Here is a 19,954-nt window from a genome sequence, read left to right as displayed (position 1 = left end):
CCGCCTGGCCCCGCCCCGCGACAGGCTCCGCCCCGCGCGCGCCGGCGGTTCCTTCCGGCCCCGCGCTGCACCCACTCCCGCACTGTGCCCAGGGACTACCCTGGAACGTGGCTCTCCTGAAAGCGCCCGACGAGGAGACGGATGGTCTCGGGGTCCACGTCCTCCGTGTTGGCCGTGCCCCTGCGTGGTGAACTGCCCCCATGGCTAACCTCGGGCAGGGTCCGGGAAGGGCCCGAAGGTCCAGGCTGCCCTGAGAGACCCGCGATGCGACCCCGCGGCCTGCGGGCCCTGCTCCCCGCAGCGGGAACCAGGGAACCAGGGCTCCAGGTCGTTGTGGGGGTGAAATCAGAAAACATTGTCTATACCTGACAGTCATACCAACTGCCCATGGTTTGGGGCAAAACTTGAAAAACCATCAGTAAAATACCACGAATCACAGGTCACTCAAACTTCAGTGGGCACCAGAACACTTTGCAAGGCCTCCACCTTTACCCCCACCCCAAATACGAATCTCTAACGGTTGACACCAATGTTGTTAAAAATAGGCAAAACAGATGTATTGGCAAAACCACCACGCCTGGGTTTAAAAGCCCAGCTGCAGAAACCAGGGCCTTGCGCTCTGTGGGGCTGTTCCCCCAGCAGCAGGAGCGCACCCCCCCTCAGACCTTGCACTAGGCCCACCCCCACCCCCAGACCCCACTGATCCCTACTGAAGGAGGGTGGTTCTGCCCACCACTGCCGTCATCCCCTCAGTAAATCCGTGCTGCTCCCGCTCCTGGGTGTGGGGCACGGGCAGAGGCCAGTGAGAGGGTCCTGCCCCCTTGTAGGTACAGTGGCAAAGGGCTCCGGGTGGCAGGGAAGCCGGACGCCTAAGCACAAGTGTGCAGAAGCAGCAGTCACTCAATAAATACGCGCTGATTTATTTGTAGGGATAAGATGATGGTTCCAAAGGGGAGAAACTCAGATGGCGCAAGCACTTTCTTTATTTGCAATGCCCCTTCCCTGGCAGGCAAGACAGCAAGTTCTAAGATGTGCTAAAATCATGCCCTGTTTAAAGAGTCACTGTCAGCAGGGGGGTTTGGGGCAGGGGGTCAATTTAAGAAGACAAAAAACACAACAAAAAACCCTCAGTGATTCCTAATTGCTTTTCAATACACAGGCTTGGAAAGGAGCTTCCACTGGGTTCAGGAGGAAGGCGCGACTCCTGCATAGTGTTCAGGGAAAGGGGAGGACGTGGTCGGATGCAAGCCGGCCTCTTAGCCCACAGACGCCAAGACGATGTCCACCGGCAGCTCCTCCGAACTTCTGGCTGTCACCTGCATAGTGACTGTGTCCAAAAGCAGCAGCCGGGAGCGCACCAGGATGTCATGGCCTCCCCGGAACACGCCTGCAAGGGAGGAGAGAAGGCAGGCGCGTAAGACCAAAGGGGGCTGCAGGGCTGGGCTGAGGGCAGCGTGCCACAGCTGGCAGAGGCAGCTCTGGGGTGAGACGGGAGCTGTGTGAGGCGCTGGGCACGTCACTGCACCTCTCTGAGCTGCAGCGTCATCAGTGACCTCGCAGAGATCAGTCTGCCCGTCACGCTGCTGCCAAGCCCAAAACTACTGGACGTGTATGGTTCTGTGCGACATCACTGAGGCTCTCACACATCCCGACCTCATCGAAGCTCACAGACCGAGGGACAGCCCCACCGTGGCAAAATCACGGTGCAGGTGTCTGCAAAACCCAGGGGACAGGGCTGCCTCACTGCGGGCTTGGGGGCAGCCAGCTGTGAGCAGGGCATTGGAGCAGAGCCACCTCCTAACCCTGTTTATAAACACTCAGAAAAAAGCACTTCCCTTCATTCACTGTTTCAGGCGCAGTAAGCACATTGGCTCATTAGCTTTTGGAGAAACAGCGATCAGAAACATTTACATACGAAATGCCTATGTATGGAGTTTGCTCTAAAATAGTCTGGGGGTGGAGAACGCGTCTGGGTAGAGATGCTCATTGCTACAGCTGGAGGAGGAGTGCCTGGGGGTTCTGTGTGTGTAAGTTTGAAAATTTCCAGAAGTGCTTAAAAATCCCATTCCTATTAGAAAAGAATAACCAACTCAGTGGAAAAATATACATGATATAAATAAAATCCATACGCTGTTTCATATGGCGCTTTGCATTTGAGGAGATGCTGAGCACCGTTCAGTACACGAGATACACAGAGTGAAGCCACGCGAGACACCATTAACACGCCTGCAGAGACCACACAGGTTGGGAACACACTGCTTGGTTGGAAGTGTGGGAGAGAGGCATACGATTCCTATGGAAGGCAACTGGAAATATTTACCGAGATGAAAAATGCACTTTGACCTGGTAAAGCCTTGAGAAACTTACCCTACAAATACCCAGAGTGCACACATCCAAAATAAAGTGCCTAAGTAGACACGTATGTACGGGATCATTCCCTACAGCACAGTCTGTAACAGCAGAACACTAGAACAATCTCGGTGTTCAGCAGTACATGTACTGGTTCTGTGAAACAGTCAGCTACAAGAAACAGTGGAGCTCAGTCTGGGAAGACGTCTGGGATGATGGGAAGTTCTGGAGGTGGATGATGGTGATAGATGCAAAACAGCGGGAATGTGCTTAATGCCGCTGAAGTGATGTAAAAATCATTACACTGGTAAATTTCACGTTATTAAAAAAAGAAAAAGAGGACGCTCCCCAAGATGCACTGTGAAGTGAACACCCAGGCGCAGAGCAGCGTGTCCGCCACCTGCATATGGCTGTCTGCCTCTGCACAGGGCAACGTGCACTCTTGCTCTTACACCCTTAGGATCACAGGGAGGTGCCTGGCGTGCTGTGCCGTAGCTCGCTGGCTGCCCGTGGGCAGGGACACTGACGGGCAGCAGGGGCTGGGGGAAGACGGCTCTAGCTGGCCTTCTTATACCTTGTGACGTTCAGCGCCGCGAGCTCTGGATCCCTGGGTTCCCCAGTGGCACCCAGGCCCTTCCCACGACAAATGCCACTTACCGGCCAGGAGCAGCGTGTGCGTGTTCTTGTTGTCCGGCACTTTGTCAGACCGCTCACAAGGGTGCATTCCTAAGAACTTGACGATATTGCCCACAGCCTCTGCAGGGAGAGGTTCTAGAGTTAACCCACTTACCTCATCTCCACTTTGCACCGTCACCACTCCCCCAGCCCCAAATCCCGCTGTGCACAGCTTTTAATGAAGCCGCATCTGAACTTTCCCTTGTGGCTCAGCTGGTAAAGAATCCACCTGCAGTGTGGGAGACCTGGGTTCGATCCCTGGGTTGGGAAGATCCCCTGGAGAAGGGAAAGGCTACCCACTCCAGTATTCTGGTCTGGAGAATTCTGTGGACTGTATTGTTCATGGGGTCGCAAAGCGTCAGACACGACTGAGCGACTTTTTTAGTATTTTATGTATCTGAACTATGTGCTCCACACTTGGTCCTGGATCTTCGGGGGATGGGGGCGGGGATGGGGGGAGGAGGAACATTTCAACAGTGGCCCAGGGTCTTGAAAGGCAGGCAAACCAGAACCGGCACCCCCAGCATTTACCCTCGAGTGTCTTGATGGTGGACAAGGTGAACGTCTCCTCCTTCTGGAACTCATCCCCCACCTCGTCCCAGGCTGCCTCGAAGTTCAGCTTCATGACCTTCTGGATGTGATCCGCTATCGTGACTTCCAGATCCTCCAGCTGGGGGACAACAGGGGGGGCCTGAGGCACACAGCTCCAGGGAGAGACAGCTGAGAGCCTCCGCTCTGCTCTGCCCACCCGCCCCTCCCACCACGCAGGCTCTGAGTGCCGCGCTCCGGGGCTGGGCCCTATCGGACCAGCGGCCTGTCCTCAGCTGCTCACAGCCGGGTGGTGGCCCCTCAGCGGGACGCGCCCTCGGACACTGAACTCCTGGAGGCTCCAGTCCTTTATGTAAAGCGGTGCCGTATTTGCGTTTAAGCTACACACGTTTTCCTTATACTCTGCGTCACCTCTCGATTATTTATAATAACTGATATGATGTAAATGTTACGGAAACAGCTGCAAATATAGTGCAAACGCTATGTAAATTGTTGCCTCAAGTTTTGCTTTTGCGGATTTTCTGGAACCCACTCTATTTTCCATCTGTTGGTTGGATCCATGGAGGCAGAACCCACAGATGTGGAGGGCCCACCATCCTCCTCTTGGGGTGTCGGCTGTGAGAGCGCACCCTCCGAAGCCGCCAGTGCCTGACTGGATGGGGCGGGGGGCGAGGAGTGCTCAGAGGCCGCCCCCCGTGAGTCAGCCGGGCCCGCTCTGGACGCGCACCCTGGACCGACTGTGAGGAAAGGCTCCCGTTCATTTGCCAGCAGCTCTCCGCTGAGCCCCTGCTCCCGCGCACGGGGAGGGCGTTCACAGGTAGGACGCAGCCCCTACGGCAGAAGCCGGGCCTCATACCCAGCCCTCCTGGCCTTGGCTTAGCTCACTGCTGGCTCAGGCCTGGACCCAGGAGGACACAAATGCCCATCAGGTGTGCTCCAGCGACTGCCCCTCTGGCCACGAGGGCTCTGGCAGCCTCCATCCCAGGCTGCCTTTCAGGGTCTGCACTCAGATGGCATGGAGCCACAGCGCCCTGGGCAAATCGAGAATGAGCCTATCCTCGGCTCCATGCTAGCCCCGTGAGCTGGAGCCGGAAGGAGCATCTCGCTGCACCAGAAGGTCGCCAGCAGATACAAACTGGACTGAGGGCACCCGCTTCTCCAGAAAGCAACTGACACCATGAACCAAAAAGCCTGAAAATCGTCCTGAGTCTTTGACCCAATTATCCTACTCATAGAAAAAAATTGTTAAAAAAAATTTTTTTTTAATTATTCTACTTCTAGTCACAAGGAGACAGGCCTGAAACACAGGCACGAATGGTATGAATTTATACTGAGGGGTGTTTAATGTGGCACTTAAAACCGTGAGACTCTAGGATCACACATGCCCAATGTTAACGAATACAAAGTCACGTGAATTAGGATATGTCAATAGAAGGGAGTATTTTAAAGTCATTAAGACTTGTGTTTATGAAGTGTTTGTACTGACGGGAAATTACACCCTGGTTCTAAGTGAACCCAACGAGGTCTATAATGTATGTAATGACCTCAAAGATACAACTTCCCTCCCCCAGCCACTCCCAAGACTACGGTTAACGCTTCCCTGTCTGTGTGTACTTGTTTTTGTATTTCCCAGGTTTTCTTGTGACACTTGAACACATATTTTTTAAGTTAAAAACAAGAGCTCTTTTGCGACATCTAAACCGAAGCCAGCGCGCACGCGTGCAGACGCCGTGAGCGGGCCCCGCGGCGCTTACCACATACTCGTCCTCGTAACCCTCGTCGTCCGCCTCCCCGGTCGTGGGGTCGCAGTCCTTGACGGTGAACTTCATCACGCAGCTGAACGTGCAGGCCACTGCAGGAGGGAAGGCGCGCCGTCAGGGGCCTCTGCGGGCGGGCGGCCACAGCCTGCCCTCCAGGCCTCGGCTGCACCAGCGGCCCGTGCCAGCCTGGCGTGGGGAGGCGGGAGCACCCGGTCGCAGCCTGAGGAGCTGCCCTCACGAGGAAAGAGGAGCCAGGGGGGCAGAGACACTTCAGGCTGGCCACGTCCACGTGCCACCCAGGCCTGGGAAAGCCCCTGCCTCTCTGGGAGGAGTGGACTTGGACGGTCATGTCCAAGTCTCCTTCACGGCTCCTTCACGGCCAAGACAGAGTCCTGCCTGAGGACCTGGGCTCAGCCTCTCAGCCTGGTGAATTCAGGCAAGCTGTTTACCCCATCTCGGTCACCCTCTAAGACAGAGAGCAGTGCTGCCCCGAAGGGTGTGTGAGGAGGAAATGAGCTGCTGTGTGCAAAGCCCCAGGGCGGGCTGGCCTTCCTCTCTGGACCGACCTCGAGGAGCTGAAGCTCTGACCGGAGACGAACAGCTGGCGCACAGGCCGCCCTCCCCACCCTGACCCAGGGGCTCCCAGGAGGCCGGGGGGCTCACCCGCCGTGGGGTCTTCCTTGGGCAGGGCCACCAGCGTGTAGCAGGTTCCGGGCTGGTTGTAGGGCAGGCTCCGGGCGGGCACGTAACACAGCACCTCGTAGGCCTCCGTGGGCTCCATCTGCACCGTGACGTTCTCCAGGGTCTGGTCGTTGAGCGTGTTCGTGCAGTCAAACTGGACCCAGGAGCAGAGGGGCTGAGATGCTGAGCTGGGGTGTGTGGGCCCCCCTGAGCTGCAGAGGAGGCCTCTCACCCCAGGGCCACCCTGAGTCCTGACCCAGACTCCCTGCCCAGATCCCCTGTCTCCATGTGGGCACGTGGGAGCCACACAGGCCCTGAGTCAGGGACTCTACACACAGCAGTTGGAGGCAGACCCGGCATCGCACCAGGCTCCAGCCACTCGGAGTGGGGGCGCCAGGACGCCACGGGAGGCCCTCCCCGCTCACCTGGAAGACCATGTGGTCAGTGAAGGTGTGCTTTGTGCAGCGGATGACGTACTCCGTCTCCGACTCAGTGAGGGCCACGGGCTCAGGCGAGGACTTGAAGAGGGGCCCCAGCCCCTGGAACTCGGGCACAGCCGCCAGCTGCTCTGAAACCCACAGGCCGCGCATTCACCCAGCGGCTCAGCGGGGTCTCTGGTCAGTCTTCAGGCCGCGGGCCCTTCACTCCCGGTTCCCTGACACACGCAAGTACGCCCTCCCCGCTGTCCCACACAGGACGCCAGACCAACCAATGGACGTCAGGCCCGTGGCCTGGCCTCATCCCATCCAGAAACTCCCTCAAGCTTAGAAGCTCAGCAAAGGTGCTCAGAAGAGGGAAACGGGGAAAGACAGAGAGGAAGCGAACTCTGCTGGCCACGGAACCAGGCAGGAGGACGGACTGCTCTCAGACACGTGGCTGTTGGGACAAGTGGCCCCAAAGGAGAGCGGGCAGATTCCGAGTGTTACAGAACGCCCAGCTCAGAGTGGCCAGCAGGTGTCTGGTGCAGGCCAGTTTCCGGCCCTGGGGTGCCTGGGAGAACTGGGCAGCTGGCCCTGCTCCCCGAGCTGTGCTCAGGAATCATCGTGCCAGAAGCACCTGGGGCATGGCGACAGTGCAGACCCTCAGGCCTCCCCAGACCTGCCCGTCAGAGACTCCCCCATCCCGCATCTCGAACAAGCTTTCCCTCGTGACTCTGACGCACACGGATGTCTGAGGACCACTAGTCAAGACCCATCACTCGTCTTCCCGGTTACGCTGACCTCCACGTGGAAAAGAACTCTACCCGAGGCAGTGTGATCCTCTGCCTTAGACTTAGTAGGGTTTCGGGGACAGAGGGAGAAGCAGGCAGGATCATTCTTCTGCTCTTTCCCCCCGTAAAGAGGCTGAACTCAGACCTCAGGACAAGGGGTGGAGTGGCGTTGAGTGAAACCACTAAGTTCATGCTGATCTCTGCCGGCAGCAAGAGGGAAGGGACACACAGGGAAAGCCTATGGGGAGAGCGACGCCAGCCAGCTCAGGGTCCCGGTTCAGCCACATCTGAGACAGCGCGTTGGTGGAAGACAGGTTCGGGAGTGGAAAGGAAAAAGTGGACTTAAGACGAATCCCACTATAAGGAAGGCAGGCACCAGTGCAGGGACGGGCAGGAACCGTGGACAGCGCGCAGAACGACAGAAGGGGAGATGAGTCAGGGAGTCGGCTGACGTCACCCAGGACGGGAGGCCGCTGCCGGGCCTCGAAGGCAGGAATCTAGTGGACAATGTGGTCTGCCAACCAGACACACAGCCTCTCCCCTGAGAAACGTAGGAGTAGAGGGACAGACGGAATCCTCACCAAACCCTGCCAGACAAGGTGGGCGGAGCACATTTGGAGCCCAAGTCACAGGACTGTATCGTGCCCTCAACTCCGCTGAGCGGCGCCAGACTTCCCAAACCGACTGGGCCCAGGGCCTGTAGCACTCAGAACAAGGCCCAGGCGGCTCTGAGCCAGCTGGAGCTGGACTGTAATTCTTGCCGCCCTCCCCTTGGTGCTGTGCAAACTGCGGCAAATCACCGTGTCTCTCTGAGCATCCAAATCCTCAGAAACCAAATGGATGCAACAACCTCCACCTGAGGGTCAAGCAGGCTGTCCAAACACTCTCAGAGCCAGCATGCAGGGGAGACCCGATCTCGGTTCCTGGGGGAAGAGCCGCCGCCCCAGCCGTGGCCTGTGAGCCCTGCGAGCCCCCTCACTCACCCTGGAAGATCTCCTGCCGGGTGGCGGCCACCTTCTCGGGTTGCTTGGCGGCGGTGACCGGGGTGCTTTCTGCAGGAACAAGCACACGTGGTGAGCCACAGCTCAGAGACGGCCAGGGCGCGTCGACCGCAGCACAGTCGCTCTCAAGTGTGCTCTCCACCTCCTCGTGTGGAGTGTGGACACGGGCGGCCGCGTGAGTGTCTGTGTGCAGGTGGCCTCCTCTCCCGGGGCAGAGGCGGGTGGGGAACTCCCTGCGCCCAGCATGGCCCCGTCCACCCTGGGCAGCTGCGGGGGCCTTGCGGGCCAGGCAGAGCCTCCAGAGGGGGCCTGGGCCCGAGGGCCTCTGGAGGACACAGGCATGGCTCACCTGTCCTCTGCTCCGCCACGGGCGCGGTGGCCAGGGGCACGGACTTGAGGTCGAAGGGCTTCTCCGACGGCTCCAGAGTGTACTGCTGCAGCGCCCGCTCCAGACCCGGGATGGACACAGCCAGACCTGGAGGCGGGAGCGAGACGGGGCCGGGGGTCACGGCTGCAGGACCCCGAGGAAACCAGCGAGGCGCCGAGCCCCCGCTTCTCAGGACACCCTCCTCGGCAGGACTGCTGCAAAGAGCGAATGGACACGGGACAGGGGCTTGGGCACGGGGGGGCGCTCGGCTCAAGGAGGTTCATATGACTGGCGAGCGGTTCTGCTCTCTGGGCTATTCCCACCCTTGGGGCCCCGGGCCTCCTGAGATGACAGTGATGCCCTGCAGTTGCCAGGGGAGTCCAGCAGAGGGCATGCCGCCCGGGAAGGCCGCAGCTCGGGGAGGGGGCTAGGGGAGTGGTCCGGCGGGGAGGACTCACCATTCAGGATGTAGCCTGCATTGAGGGCCTTCTGCTTCTGCTCCAGCACGTTGAGGTAGAAGGTGGCCCGGTCCCTGACCTCGTTGTCGTCATCCATCACACACCTGTGGCCAGAACACAGGGAGCTCCTGACGGGGGCCCGTAGAGGGCCGGGGGCGCTACAGGGCCCCAGCAGAGGGCAGGCAGAGGCGGCAGGGTGCTTCCACCCCAATCACCAGATGCGGTGCCCGGGTATCAGAGGCACAGGGGGGCTGGTATTCACTCTCCCGGGACCCTTTCCCAGAGCCCACCCAGGGAGGGAGCCATGCGCCTGTATCCGGCAGCACTCGTCAAAAAGGACTTGAACATGGCTCCGCAATTCCACTCCTGGGTGCACACCCCAGAGAACTGAAAGCAAGTCACATAAAGACTTGTGCACAAATGTTCACAGCAGCGCGAGTCACGCCAGCCGTGAACCAGAAATGGCCCAAATGCCTCCCGACTGATGACCAGCTAAACAAACGAGGGCTCTTCACGCCATGCAGGAGTGGCATGAAGTGCTGGCACGTGTGACAACACGAGTGAACCCTGGAAACCCCGTGAAGGAGCCAGGCTCGCGAGAGGCAACACGCTGAAGGCCTGCGGCTGCATGGCAAGTCGGGACAGGCAAATCCTGAGCCAGAAGGCGAGCGAGGGGCGGGCAGGGCTGGGGCAGGGCTCGACTACTCGCTGGTACACAGTTTCTCTGGGGCGGTAGAAGTGTTTTTGAGAACTCCCAGGTGGTCGAGTGGCTGGGACTCTGCGTTTCCACTGCAGAGGGCCCAGGTTCGATCCCTGGTCAGGGAACTAAGATTCCAGAAGCCGTACAGCGCGGTCAAGAGAAAAGTTCTCAACTTAGATGGCGGTAATGGTTAAACAACTCGGAATGTAACAAACCCACTGTATTATGCATTTAAGATGGGGACACTGTGTGGATTGCAAGTTATATCTCAATAAAGCTGTTTTTTAAAACAGAAAACACCTCGAGTTAACACCTAGGGGAGGGGCTTCTGCACAGCACCATGTTTCACGGTTTTCTGTTCCCACTGTTTTCTACCATCAATAGTCGTGCATCTTGTCTCCCCCTTTCCAGCTACAGAGATGGGGAGCAGCCGCCGGCCAAGGGGACGCCACACGCACCTCTTCAGCAGCACCAGGATACTGGGCAGCATCTCTTCGTTCTGCGCCCCAAACTTGGCCAGAGCACTCACAGCGCCTGCGTGCACGAGGCAAACTCGGCTCAGGCCAGGGCTCGGAGCGGGCCAGCCGGAGCTGAGTGGCCCCGAGCCGCAGGCCCAACCCAACATCCCACGACAAGCAGCCTCCAGGCCTGGCTTCTCCCAGGGAGGCGGCCCTGTCCTCGGGCCCAGCAGGCCTTCTCAGCTCTGACCACCAAGGGGCCACGAGGGCTGCCCTCAATCTCTGTATCCTAACGGCCTCAGGGGCAGCGAAGCCTCACCTGACCGCAAATGAGAGAGAGAATGAGCTACAACTGAGAAGCAAGAACTGCTTGGGGACCGTCCGTTCAGAGCAGGCGTGAGAGGGAAACAGCAGTAAGTCTAAGTAAAAGGAAGGATCGGATGGCTGTGCACAGAAGTACACACTCATTAAACAGAGTATGCTATGTGAATTATATCTCAAGAAAGCTACCATTAAAAAGAAAAACCTAAATACCAAGAAGAAAGAAAGGAGAAAGGTGAAAAAGGAGAAAGGTAAACGACCACACACAGTGAATCAGAGCAGCAGCTGAGGTGAGCCCGAGGTCGGCACGTTCGCCGGGTGCCGCCCGCGCCCCTGGGCCGCCCTCAGGCCTGCAGGCCCGGTGCCGGTGCCCTGGGCGCAGCCTGCTCCGACGCACCTGCGCGGACCTCGGCGTGCTCCAGCACCACGCGGTTGTAGATGAAGCGGATGTACTTGGAGGGGTTGCTGGTCCTGGGCCCCTCCTGGCCCAGCAGGTGCAGGATGCGCGTGGCCAGCACAGTGAACTCGCAGTCCTCGATGAACTCGCACAGGTGGGACAGCCCCGTCTCCTTGCTCTCCGCGTTCTCCTCGATGATGCTGATGATGCAGTCCACGATGGCCCGCTTGTACTCGAAGCCGCCCTGTGGGCCAGGCGACAGAAGGCTGAGCACCAGGGGCTCTGCGGAGCCCAGCTGCAGCCTGGCACAGCGGCCCAGCCGGAGCCTGCAGGCCAGGGCCTGGCTCCCCCGCCGCTACCTCCCTTTTGTGTAAAAACTAAAGGCTCAGGCTGAATGCTCGCCAGGGCCATTCCGGACTAACTGCAGATGCTTTAATAGAAACCTCTGGGACTTGATTTTCTTCCCACCTTTGAGATAAAGGAAGAATGGGTGGTGTAGAAGCTGGAGGAGTAGAGAGTAGGGGGTTATCGTTAAATGGGAACAGAGTTCAGTTTTGCAGGATGAGAAAGTTCTGGAAATTAACTGCACTCCTGTGTGAAGGTATTTAACAATACTGAACGATATACATTTACAGTTAAGGTGATAAATTCTAGTCTGAAAGTCGCTCCGTCTTTGCGACCCCATGGACTATACAGTCCATGGAATTCTCCAGGCCAGAATACTGGAGTGGGCAGCCTTTCCCTTCTCCAGTGGATCTTCCCAATCCAGGAATCGAACCAGGGTCTCCTGCATAGCAGGTGGATCTTTACCAGCTGAGTTACATGGGAAGCCCTCGATGAATTCTATGTCATGTGTATTTTATGACAGCGGTCTCCAACCTTTCCGGCACCAAGGACCGATTTTTGTGGGAAAATTTTTTCTATGAAAAATTGCAATGGCTAGAATATTTCTATACCAGATGACACGAGACAGACCGTTAGCCATCTTCTGCTTAAGCATCGCCTCAGGGCACCTGCTGAGTCTGGATGGCCAGGGTGGCGCTTCGTCAGTTACGACTGTAACCACAGCGACTGGGGCGTGCCTGCACTGCCTGCGCACGGGAGCCAAAAGGGCTGCGGGCACCAGAAGCCAGCCAGCTGACAGGTGGACCCAGGCCCACCTGCCGGAGCCAGCAGCCAGGCCACCCGCTCTTACCTCTTCCCGCAGCATGGAGAACAGGAAGTTCATGAGCACGGCGTGCTTGCGGGGATACTTCTGACACAGTGCGCTGATGGCCTGCACCACCACGACCTGTGCCAGAGACGGGCGTGAGCGCAGCCCAGCCCCGCGGGCGGTGCTGCAGTCCCCGGGGCCAGGAGAGCCCTCCTCAGGCGGGGAGCCCCTCCTCAGGCGGGGAGCCTCCTCAGGCGGGGAGCCCTCCTCAGGCGGGGAGCCTCCTCAGGCGGGGAGCCCCTCCTCAGGCGGAGAGCCCCTCCTCAGGCGGAGAGCCTCCTCAGGCGGAGAGCCCTCCTCAGGCGGGGAGCCCCTCCTCAGGCGGGGCCGGGCTGAGGGGACCTCCGAGCCCCCGGGCAGGGCTGTGAGCACTGCGGTTCAAGGCCCCGATCCACACTGTGGGTCCCCCCCGTCTGCTTGTCTACTCAGAGCTCAGGGCAAGTGCACACGCGCCCGCTGGCCCTTCCCAGGTCCTCCCGGGCGGCTCCCCCGGGAACTGCTGCCCTGGGGGTTTCCTCGCTGCAGCAGCGTGTGGAACGACCCCGTCCACACTGGAGTCAGCTCCCATGGTCCCGTCCCAGAAAGCGAGCTCCGAGGGCAGGCCGGCGTGCGCACTGCTCTGCTCCCCTCTCCGGCTCTGCCCAGCCCAGGACACAGCGCTCACGGGAGACAACGAAGGGCTGGACGGGCCGATCTGGAAGCCCCCGGCCTCGCCGACAAAGGCCGGGAGCAGCACCTCGCACAGCGCCACAGCGAGGCCCCGCGGCAACCCCCGGCCCGCCCCGCCCCGGGCGCAGACTGTGGACCTTGAACTCGTCCGAGATCTCGGACATGAAGGAGGAGATCTGCTTCATGAGGCGGTCGATGCTGCCCTCGCTGCCCGTCTTGAGCAGGGTGGTGATGGCCAGCGTGGCGATGCTGCGGTTCGCGTCCGTCACCAGGTTCTCCAAGTCCAGGTTACAGGCTGTCACCGCGGACGGGTGCTTCATGGCCACCTGTCCGGGAGCAAAGCGATGAGGACACAGACAGGCCACAGAAGGCCTTCTGCCGTTCTGCGGGCCTTCAGGTGGGCTCACGCCAGCACCTGGGGGACAGAGACCAGCCAGGGCTGCACCTCCTGCCGTGAGGGACCAGGAGACAGGTCTCCTGGGCCCAGGCCCCCTCCCCCAGCCCTGTTGGAAGGCCAGCCCCTCTGTCCACTGCGAACTCACCTTGTTGAGGGTGCGGACGGCGGCGTAACGGAGGGCGGCCTTGGGGGAGCTGCAGAAGAGCTGGAGCACTGTGGGGGACAGACACCGGTGAAGGGCTGCCCCCTGCGCGGCAGCCAGGAAACCCAGGGCCCCCGGGAGGGGCAGGGACAGGGCACGGGGCACAGTTTGGGGACCAGGGCTCAGAGACTGTTCGGACCCAAATCCCCCACTCAGCTCTTCCCCAACTGGCACGGCCACCCCAATCGAGGAGAGCACACCTGCCCACCCTCAGGCAGGGCCTCACCCCTGGGAATCCCAGCTGCACAGGGCGGGCGGGGGGGTGCTTGGGCACCTGAGATGGCAGGGGGCGGGGCCTGGGCACCTGAGCCGGTGGGGGGGCGGGGCCTGGGCACCTGAGACAGCTGGGGCCAGCTCCTTGGCGCTGCACCCAGGCAGGTTGACAATGGCCGAGGCAGCCTCGTACACCACCATCTCGTGCTTATTGCGCAGGCAGCTCTCGATGAAGTCGAACAGCGGGCTGTCACGGCTGCAACGACAGGCGGCAGGAGGACGCTGGGGGGCCGCCTGGGGGTCGGCGAGGGCTCTGGGGGCGAGCGGCAGGGCGCGGTGCCTCTACCTGCCGTCCTCGTCCTCCAGCTGCCGGCTGGCCACGCGGATCATCATGCAGTAGGCGAAGGGGGACTTGAGGCCGTGCCGCGTGAACTTGCTGATCATCTTGCTGACGGCCAGGCGGTCGTTCTTCCGCACGTGGTACAGGAGCCCCAGCGCGTGGTACTGCGGGTGTTGCAGAGCAGGGAGAGTGAGGCCTGAGGCCACGCTGCCCGCTCCTCACCTCTGGAGTGGGCATGGAGCCCAGGTGTGGGCCACGCCCACCAAGCCACCTGGGACTCTGCAGGCCTCTGTCCCCCAACCCCGCCAGGCACCATACAGATGGAGGTACTGGAGACCAGGTGTCTCCGACCAGAAAGAGGAAGTGGGAGCCGGCCTGGGCTGAGGACATGTGTCGTCAGGGGCCGTGCAGACGGGCGCCCTCACAGCAGGCCCTCGGCCCCCCGGCCCTGCCCCAGGACGCGTGGCTGCTGCTGAAAAGCCAGCAGGGGGAGGGGAGGCGGAAAGACTACCCCTCTGCCCTCCGGAGCCCTCACTAGGGCTGCGCTCAGGACCTTCTACGTGGGAAGAAGCCTCTGTGATCCTGGAGGGTTTGAGGGGCCAGAGTGGGCCCTAGAAACGAGACCCAGCACTAAGACATGGGGAGAGGGAACAGATGCCCACACGAGGGCCTGCAGGTCTGGGCAGGAGGGCAGAAGCTCCCACTGAACCCTCACCAGGCACCAGGCAGATGGCATTGCACACCCAAAACAATACTCGCTGGTTATTAAACCACACGCATATTTAAGCATGAACCATCAAGTCTGTAAGCCAACTCCCCCTGTGAGAACAATACTCGCTGGTTAGTAAACCACGTGCATAATTAAGCACGAGCCCATCAAGTCTGTAACCCAACTTCCCCTGCAAGAGATGCCCTAGATTCTTTTTCTCAAACCCCCAAGTCTCCCCACCACGAGAAAAGGATTGAAGCCTGCTCCGGCCAGGGGCCACCAGGACCTCCGTGGTGAAAGTCCATCCTGCTGGCCAGCGCCTGAGTATTTTCAGCATCCCTGCCCCGTTCATGGCTTACCTGGACCATGATGTTGTCACTGGACGCAGCCTCCTGGGCCTCATTCACCCAGCGCTTGACCACGTCGAAGCTGCACTTGAGCAGGTGCTGTGGGGCACAGGGCACGCTGAGCGGGGCGGGCAGGATGCCCTGCTGTCAGGGTCCTCCGAGAGGGCGCAGACTCAGCACGGCTCCCACCCTCACTCCCCCTGCCCTGGCAGACTTCCTGCCAGGCTCAAATCCCCAAAACCTGTCACCCCAGGGCATGGGTCAAGGCCGCCAACTGGGCCCTCAATCCACCCAGAGTCCCCTGGGCACTTTTCACCGAGCAGGGGGTGGGACTCTCACAACTGGGGCCACACAGCTTTGGTTTTCCTTGGGAAAGCGATCCTTGATGTTTCCTCAGTCTCCCGAGCAGCCCCAGCCCTGGCCCCATCTCCAGCCCCGGCCGAGGCTACACACCAGCGAAGACACGAGAGCAGAGCTGGAGACGCTGGGCACCTTGTCCACGATGGCCTGCTTCATGTAGCGCTCGATGGCCTGCAGCATGGTGCTCTGCGGGGCACAGGTGACAAGGTGTGGGGCAGTGAGGCCCGGAGTGGGGGGGCGGGCATGCGCCCCGGGGCCCTGCGCCCCTCCCTGAGCGGGGCACTCACGTCGGTGATCTGGCAGAGGGCGCGCACGGCCGGGCCCCGGTAGCTGTCTTCCTTGCCAGTCATGTCCTTGGTCAGGCTGCAGGGACATGGCGTGGGCCTCACATGGGGGCCGGGCTTGCTCCCACGCCCCACCACCCCAGCCGGGTCAGCAGGCCGGTCTCCATTATTAACGGGTGTCCGCTCTGGGCTCTTAACCCTTCATCAAGGGGTCTCCATGAAACTCCACACTGCCCGGGTCACTGCCCTGCTCCGACGGCAATCTACCCTTGTGGGGTTTCCTGCTGCTGTCCCCATTGAGTGGTCGCAGAGAAGTCCCCGGACTACCCGCAGGTCCTGGCAGCTGCGCTCCACCCGCCCCACCTTTGTCCTGCTCTGCCTGCCTTGCCCTGCAGGACTCCACTCCCCCAGTTCCAGGAGGCCTTTCCTGACCCAGATTCAAGCTGGTGGTCCTCCTGGCCTGCTCTCACAGCCGTCACCCCCCTAATGCCGGTCTGTGGGGTTACCTCCCTGGAAGTTCTGGGGCTGCGGAAGCCATGTCTGCCCCGTTCTCTAAGTGAACCTACATGTGTACGTAGCATACCCGCCAAACGGCGTGACCCCTGAGCCGAATGCTTCCTGAGCACAGCGGTCCTTCATGGAAACCTGCCTGTGGGCTTTGTGCACCCCACCACCCCCCGTCCCTGTCGCTTCTTTCCAGGCTCTCCTGGGAAGAGCTGGAGTTGCCATGGAAGCTCCGGGCTGCCTCAGCGGGCCAAGAGAAAGCAGGGAAGGGACAGTTTGTGCCTAAGTCCAGGCCAGAGAATTCAAGTGGAACCACCCACCCTGGAGGCGCCATGGCTGGGCAGAGTAACTGAAGGAGAGGGCAAGAGGAGAGGAAAGGAGGCAACGGCACTGGCAACACGTGGCCGAGGACTGAGCGGCGGGAGCTCCGAGGAGAGGGGAGAAGACGTGGGGGCGGCCATCAGGGACCCGGGACTCGCCTGCTGGTCACGATGATGACATCCTCTGCGATGCACGACATCTCCTTGATGGTCAAGTAGCACATCCGACGGAGGGTGGGCTGGGCATGAGAGGCGAAAAGACCTGTGACCCCGGCTCAGCCTGACACGGGGGCAGCCGCTGACGGGGGCCCTCCCACCACCCTGAGAGCTGTCCCCCCGGAGGAGGGCAGGGGTGGCGGCACTTACATCATTGGACTGAAAGAGTTTGGTCATGGCGAAGAAGGCTTCGGTCGCTTCCGTGGTCCCCAGGTGCTCCCCCTGTTTCAGTTCAGAAAGAAGCCTCAGCTTGGGACAGAAAGGCCGGAAGGCTCTTCCAGCTAAGACAGCCCAGGTCGGAGCCTCAGACTCGGCAGAGGCTGCATCAGGGGCAACACCTCAGAGTGAGACCCTGAGGGCACCCAGAGATGGGCCGCTGGCTGCAACCACACAGGGGCTGTGCCCCTGCCCCCAACACAACCCAGGACCGTTTTCCCCACCCGCAGGGCTCACCCTGTTACCTGGTTTATGAGGTAAAGGATCTTGGTGAGGATGTGGGCACATTTCCGAGGATTGATGGGCGTTTCGTTAAACACACGGGCCTGAGAAGAAGCGACCAAGGATATTTACCTTCTGGCTGAGTTTATTTCCCTTCCATGACTGTTCTCAAGCACATCAGAGATCTGAGAAGGCCCAGGGTAAAGAAATACACTTGTTCTACAGTATTTTCACATGGAAGGAGCTTTGTTTTCCTTTTTTTAATTCATCTACTAACAACTCCTGAAATCCTCCCTAGATATTACCTGGAGATGTGCTGACTTGGAGACTAATGAATACTTAGTAAAGGCTTTTTTTTGGGGGGGGTGGTGGGCACGCTGCGTGGCCTGCATGCAGGAGCTTAGTTCCGCAAACAGGGCTGGAGCCAGTGTCCCCTGCAGTGCAAGCGCAGAGCCCTACCCACTGGACCTCCAGAGAAACCCTCAAAGCTTATTAATTAACTGGAAGGAGAGACAAAGATGAAGAAAAGGATCAGCATAATGAACTCCCCATCTTTCCACGATCAGATGTCTCCCCTAATGTCCTACAAACCAGCACTCTGAATACGCTAGCGTTTTGATCACACTGACTGAACATTCTCAATGGAAGACCCAGGGGAGCTAATGACACTTGCCTCCTGCAGCACCGCACTCTTCTCCAGGTGCTGGAACGGGTTGGAGCCTCCACCTTGCATGAGAGAAGAGACGGGACTGAGCACAGGTTGTGACCCTAAATTTCAAAACTCTCCCAGATGTAGACAATGGAGAAAGACTTCCCGATGGCTCAGAGATTCAAGCTCCAAGTCCTCTGAACAGCAGTCAAAGCCCTACAGGCTGCCAATAGATCCAGCCAGCCTCCTCCAGGGAGCTCCACTCCCCCAGACCACTAACTCGCAGTTGCCCAGCAGCCCTGGTACAGTCCTCGTGTGCCTCTCAGAGTGTCATGCCTTTCATTCATTTATGCAGCTGGTACTTAGCTGAGCCCCTACTGCGTGAGGGACCACCATCTCCAGTGGCTACGGCTTCTGCACATAGCAGAAGTCACACTTGTAATTAATGACACGCTTGAGGATCTGACTGACGTCTGTTCCCTCCACTCCGCTGCGACCATTCTTATATTCCTAGCTTGCTCAGTAGTTCTCACCAGCTCTGCTGCAGAGTCAGGGCGCAGTGCAACCTGGCATGCACCGGGCGCTCGATACATTTGCTGGATAAATGAATCGGAGTCAGGGTTCTCAACCACCGATCCGGGCACTACCGACTAGGGCGCCCCAGCACGGGAGCAGCCCCAGGAAATCCCTAGAGGACCACCGGGTCTGGCCCCCTCCCCTAACAAGCGCGGAAGCAGAGGCCCAGAGGCGCAGACCCGCCCAAGGTCATCCAGCGAATCGCGGCCCGAGCTGCCGGGTGAGGGGCAGCGGAGCCCGCTCGGGCTCTCCGGGGCCGGCCGCGGATGGCCGCTGCATCTTCGCTCAAGTCCCCGGGGCCTCGCGTCCAGACGGAGGTCCGGTAGGAGGCCTCCCGGGGAAGCCGCGGAGGGCTTACGCGGGAGTCCGGGCTCCCCCAGGGCCTCGGCCCTCTCACCCGATTCCTCGTCCTTCTTGTCGAATTTCTTCAGCATGGCGATGTCGCTTCGGGAGCCCAGCGGCAGCGTAGGATGGACGCTGCGGCCGGCGGCGGCGGTTCCGCACTGGCTTCTTCCGGCCGGCCACGTCGCCCGGCGCTGTGCGCAGGCGCACTCCGCGCTCGGCGCAGGCGCACATCCGGGCCGCGCCGCCGCAGGAGGCGTTAACCCCGTCGCGGCCGCGGGCGGCCGGACCTCAGCCTCCACGCCCCACGCCCTCCTGTCAGTGCCGTCGTCCCCGCCTCACTGACTCCGGGCGGGAGTCTAAGCGGGCGTTTCGGAGGTGAGGCCGAACGTGGCACGCTGGCCCGCGCAACCGCGCGCTTCCCAGTGCCCCCTGTTCTGGTCAGCCCCCCGGGAGGCGCGCCGTCCTCGCCTCCCGTCAGCCGCTCGCCCGCCGGCCTCCCCGCCCGCTGGAGGCGACCCTGACACCTGCCACACACTCTCATTGCCGCGGTGCCCGTCTCTCACGCCCCGCGCCGGACAGTGTCGGCGTACAGAGGCGCTCTATAAGCGGCTGCGTGGCCGGCCTCCTGCCGCTCGCCTCAGCCCGGCCGCTCCCGGCGCGCGAGCAATGTCGGGGGCGCGGCTCCGCGGCGAGGACCTGGCTGAAGTGACTGAAGGCCGGCGTGGCTGCGGCGGCCCGCTCTTTACACCCGCGGGCACTGGTCGAGCGCCCAGTGCGTGCGCCGCCGGGCGCTGGGGGCGGGCAGGGACGCGAAGGGGAGACAGGCGTCGCCCAGGGCCACCCCCGCGGAGCCGGGAGGACACCCCGAGGCCGAGCTGAGGACGCGCGCTGGCCCGAGGGCGGGAGCGCAGGTGAGTCCGGGCGCCGCAGGGCCGCGGGGCGCGGGGCCCGGGGGCTGGCTCCGCGGAGGCCGAGCCCGCGGTCGGGGGCCGCAGGGGACCGGGGCCCACGTGGGTCTTGCGCCGTCGGGAAATAAGTCAGGAGTCAGAAAGATGCGCAAAGTCTTTAACCAGTAACTCCACCCCTTGTCCGGAGGAAATCATCCAAAAGAGGAAATTAAGTTGCTCGCTGCGGCACTTTGCCGCAAGAAAATTGGAAACATGGAAACATCCTAAACCTCCAGCCGTAAGGGGATGGTTAACGGAATTACGGTGCATCCATTGGATGAAAGATTCCACATCCCTGT

The 19,954-nt window shown here is 60.5% G+C and overlaps 1 protein-coding gene across 1 annotated transcript; it reads right to left on the bottom strand.

Annotated features, from left to right (window-relative positions):
- Window positions 1–965: 965 nt before the first annotated feature.
- COPG1 (coat protein complex I subunit gamma 1) lies at window positions 966–18,888 on the bottom strand. The gene is made up of 24 exons (XM_086368779.1): window positions 18,761–18,888; window positions 17,812–17,864; window positions 17,162–17,242; window positions 16,851–16,922; window positions 16,644–16,723; window positions 15,664–15,739; window positions 15,470–15,562; window positions 15,029–15,115; window positions 13,967–14,124; window positions 13,743–13,876; window positions 13,351–13,418; window positions 12,946–13,134; window positions 12,122–12,217; window positions 10,927–11,170; window positions 10,209–10,284; window positions 9,051–9,154; window positions 8,575–8,700; window positions 8,208–8,276; window positions 6,440–6,582; window positions 5,997–6,168; window positions 5,328–5,425; window positions 3,556–3,694; window positions 3,007–3,105; window positions 966–1,387 (listed from the first exon to the last, which is right to left on the bottom strand). The coding sequence occupies exons 1-24, from the start codon at window positions 18,795–18,797 to the stop codon at window positions 1,257–1,259; spliced, it is 2,625 nt and encodes an 874-aa protein (XP_086224905.1). The 5' UTR covers window positions 18,798–18,888; the 3' UTR covers window positions 966–1,256.
- Between the last annotated feature and the right edge of the window lie 1,066 nt (window positions 18,889–19,954).

Source organism: Bos grunniens, chromosome 22, assembly GCF_055505025.1.
Source record: "Bos grunniens cultivar Pamir isolate PY7600 chromosome 22, Bosgru_T2T1.0, whole genome shotgun sequence".
NCBI lineage: Eukaryota > Metazoa > Chordata > Mammalia > Artiodactyla > Bovidae > Bos > Bos grunniens.
This window is presented reverse-complemented; position numbering and strand designations above follow the sequence as displayed.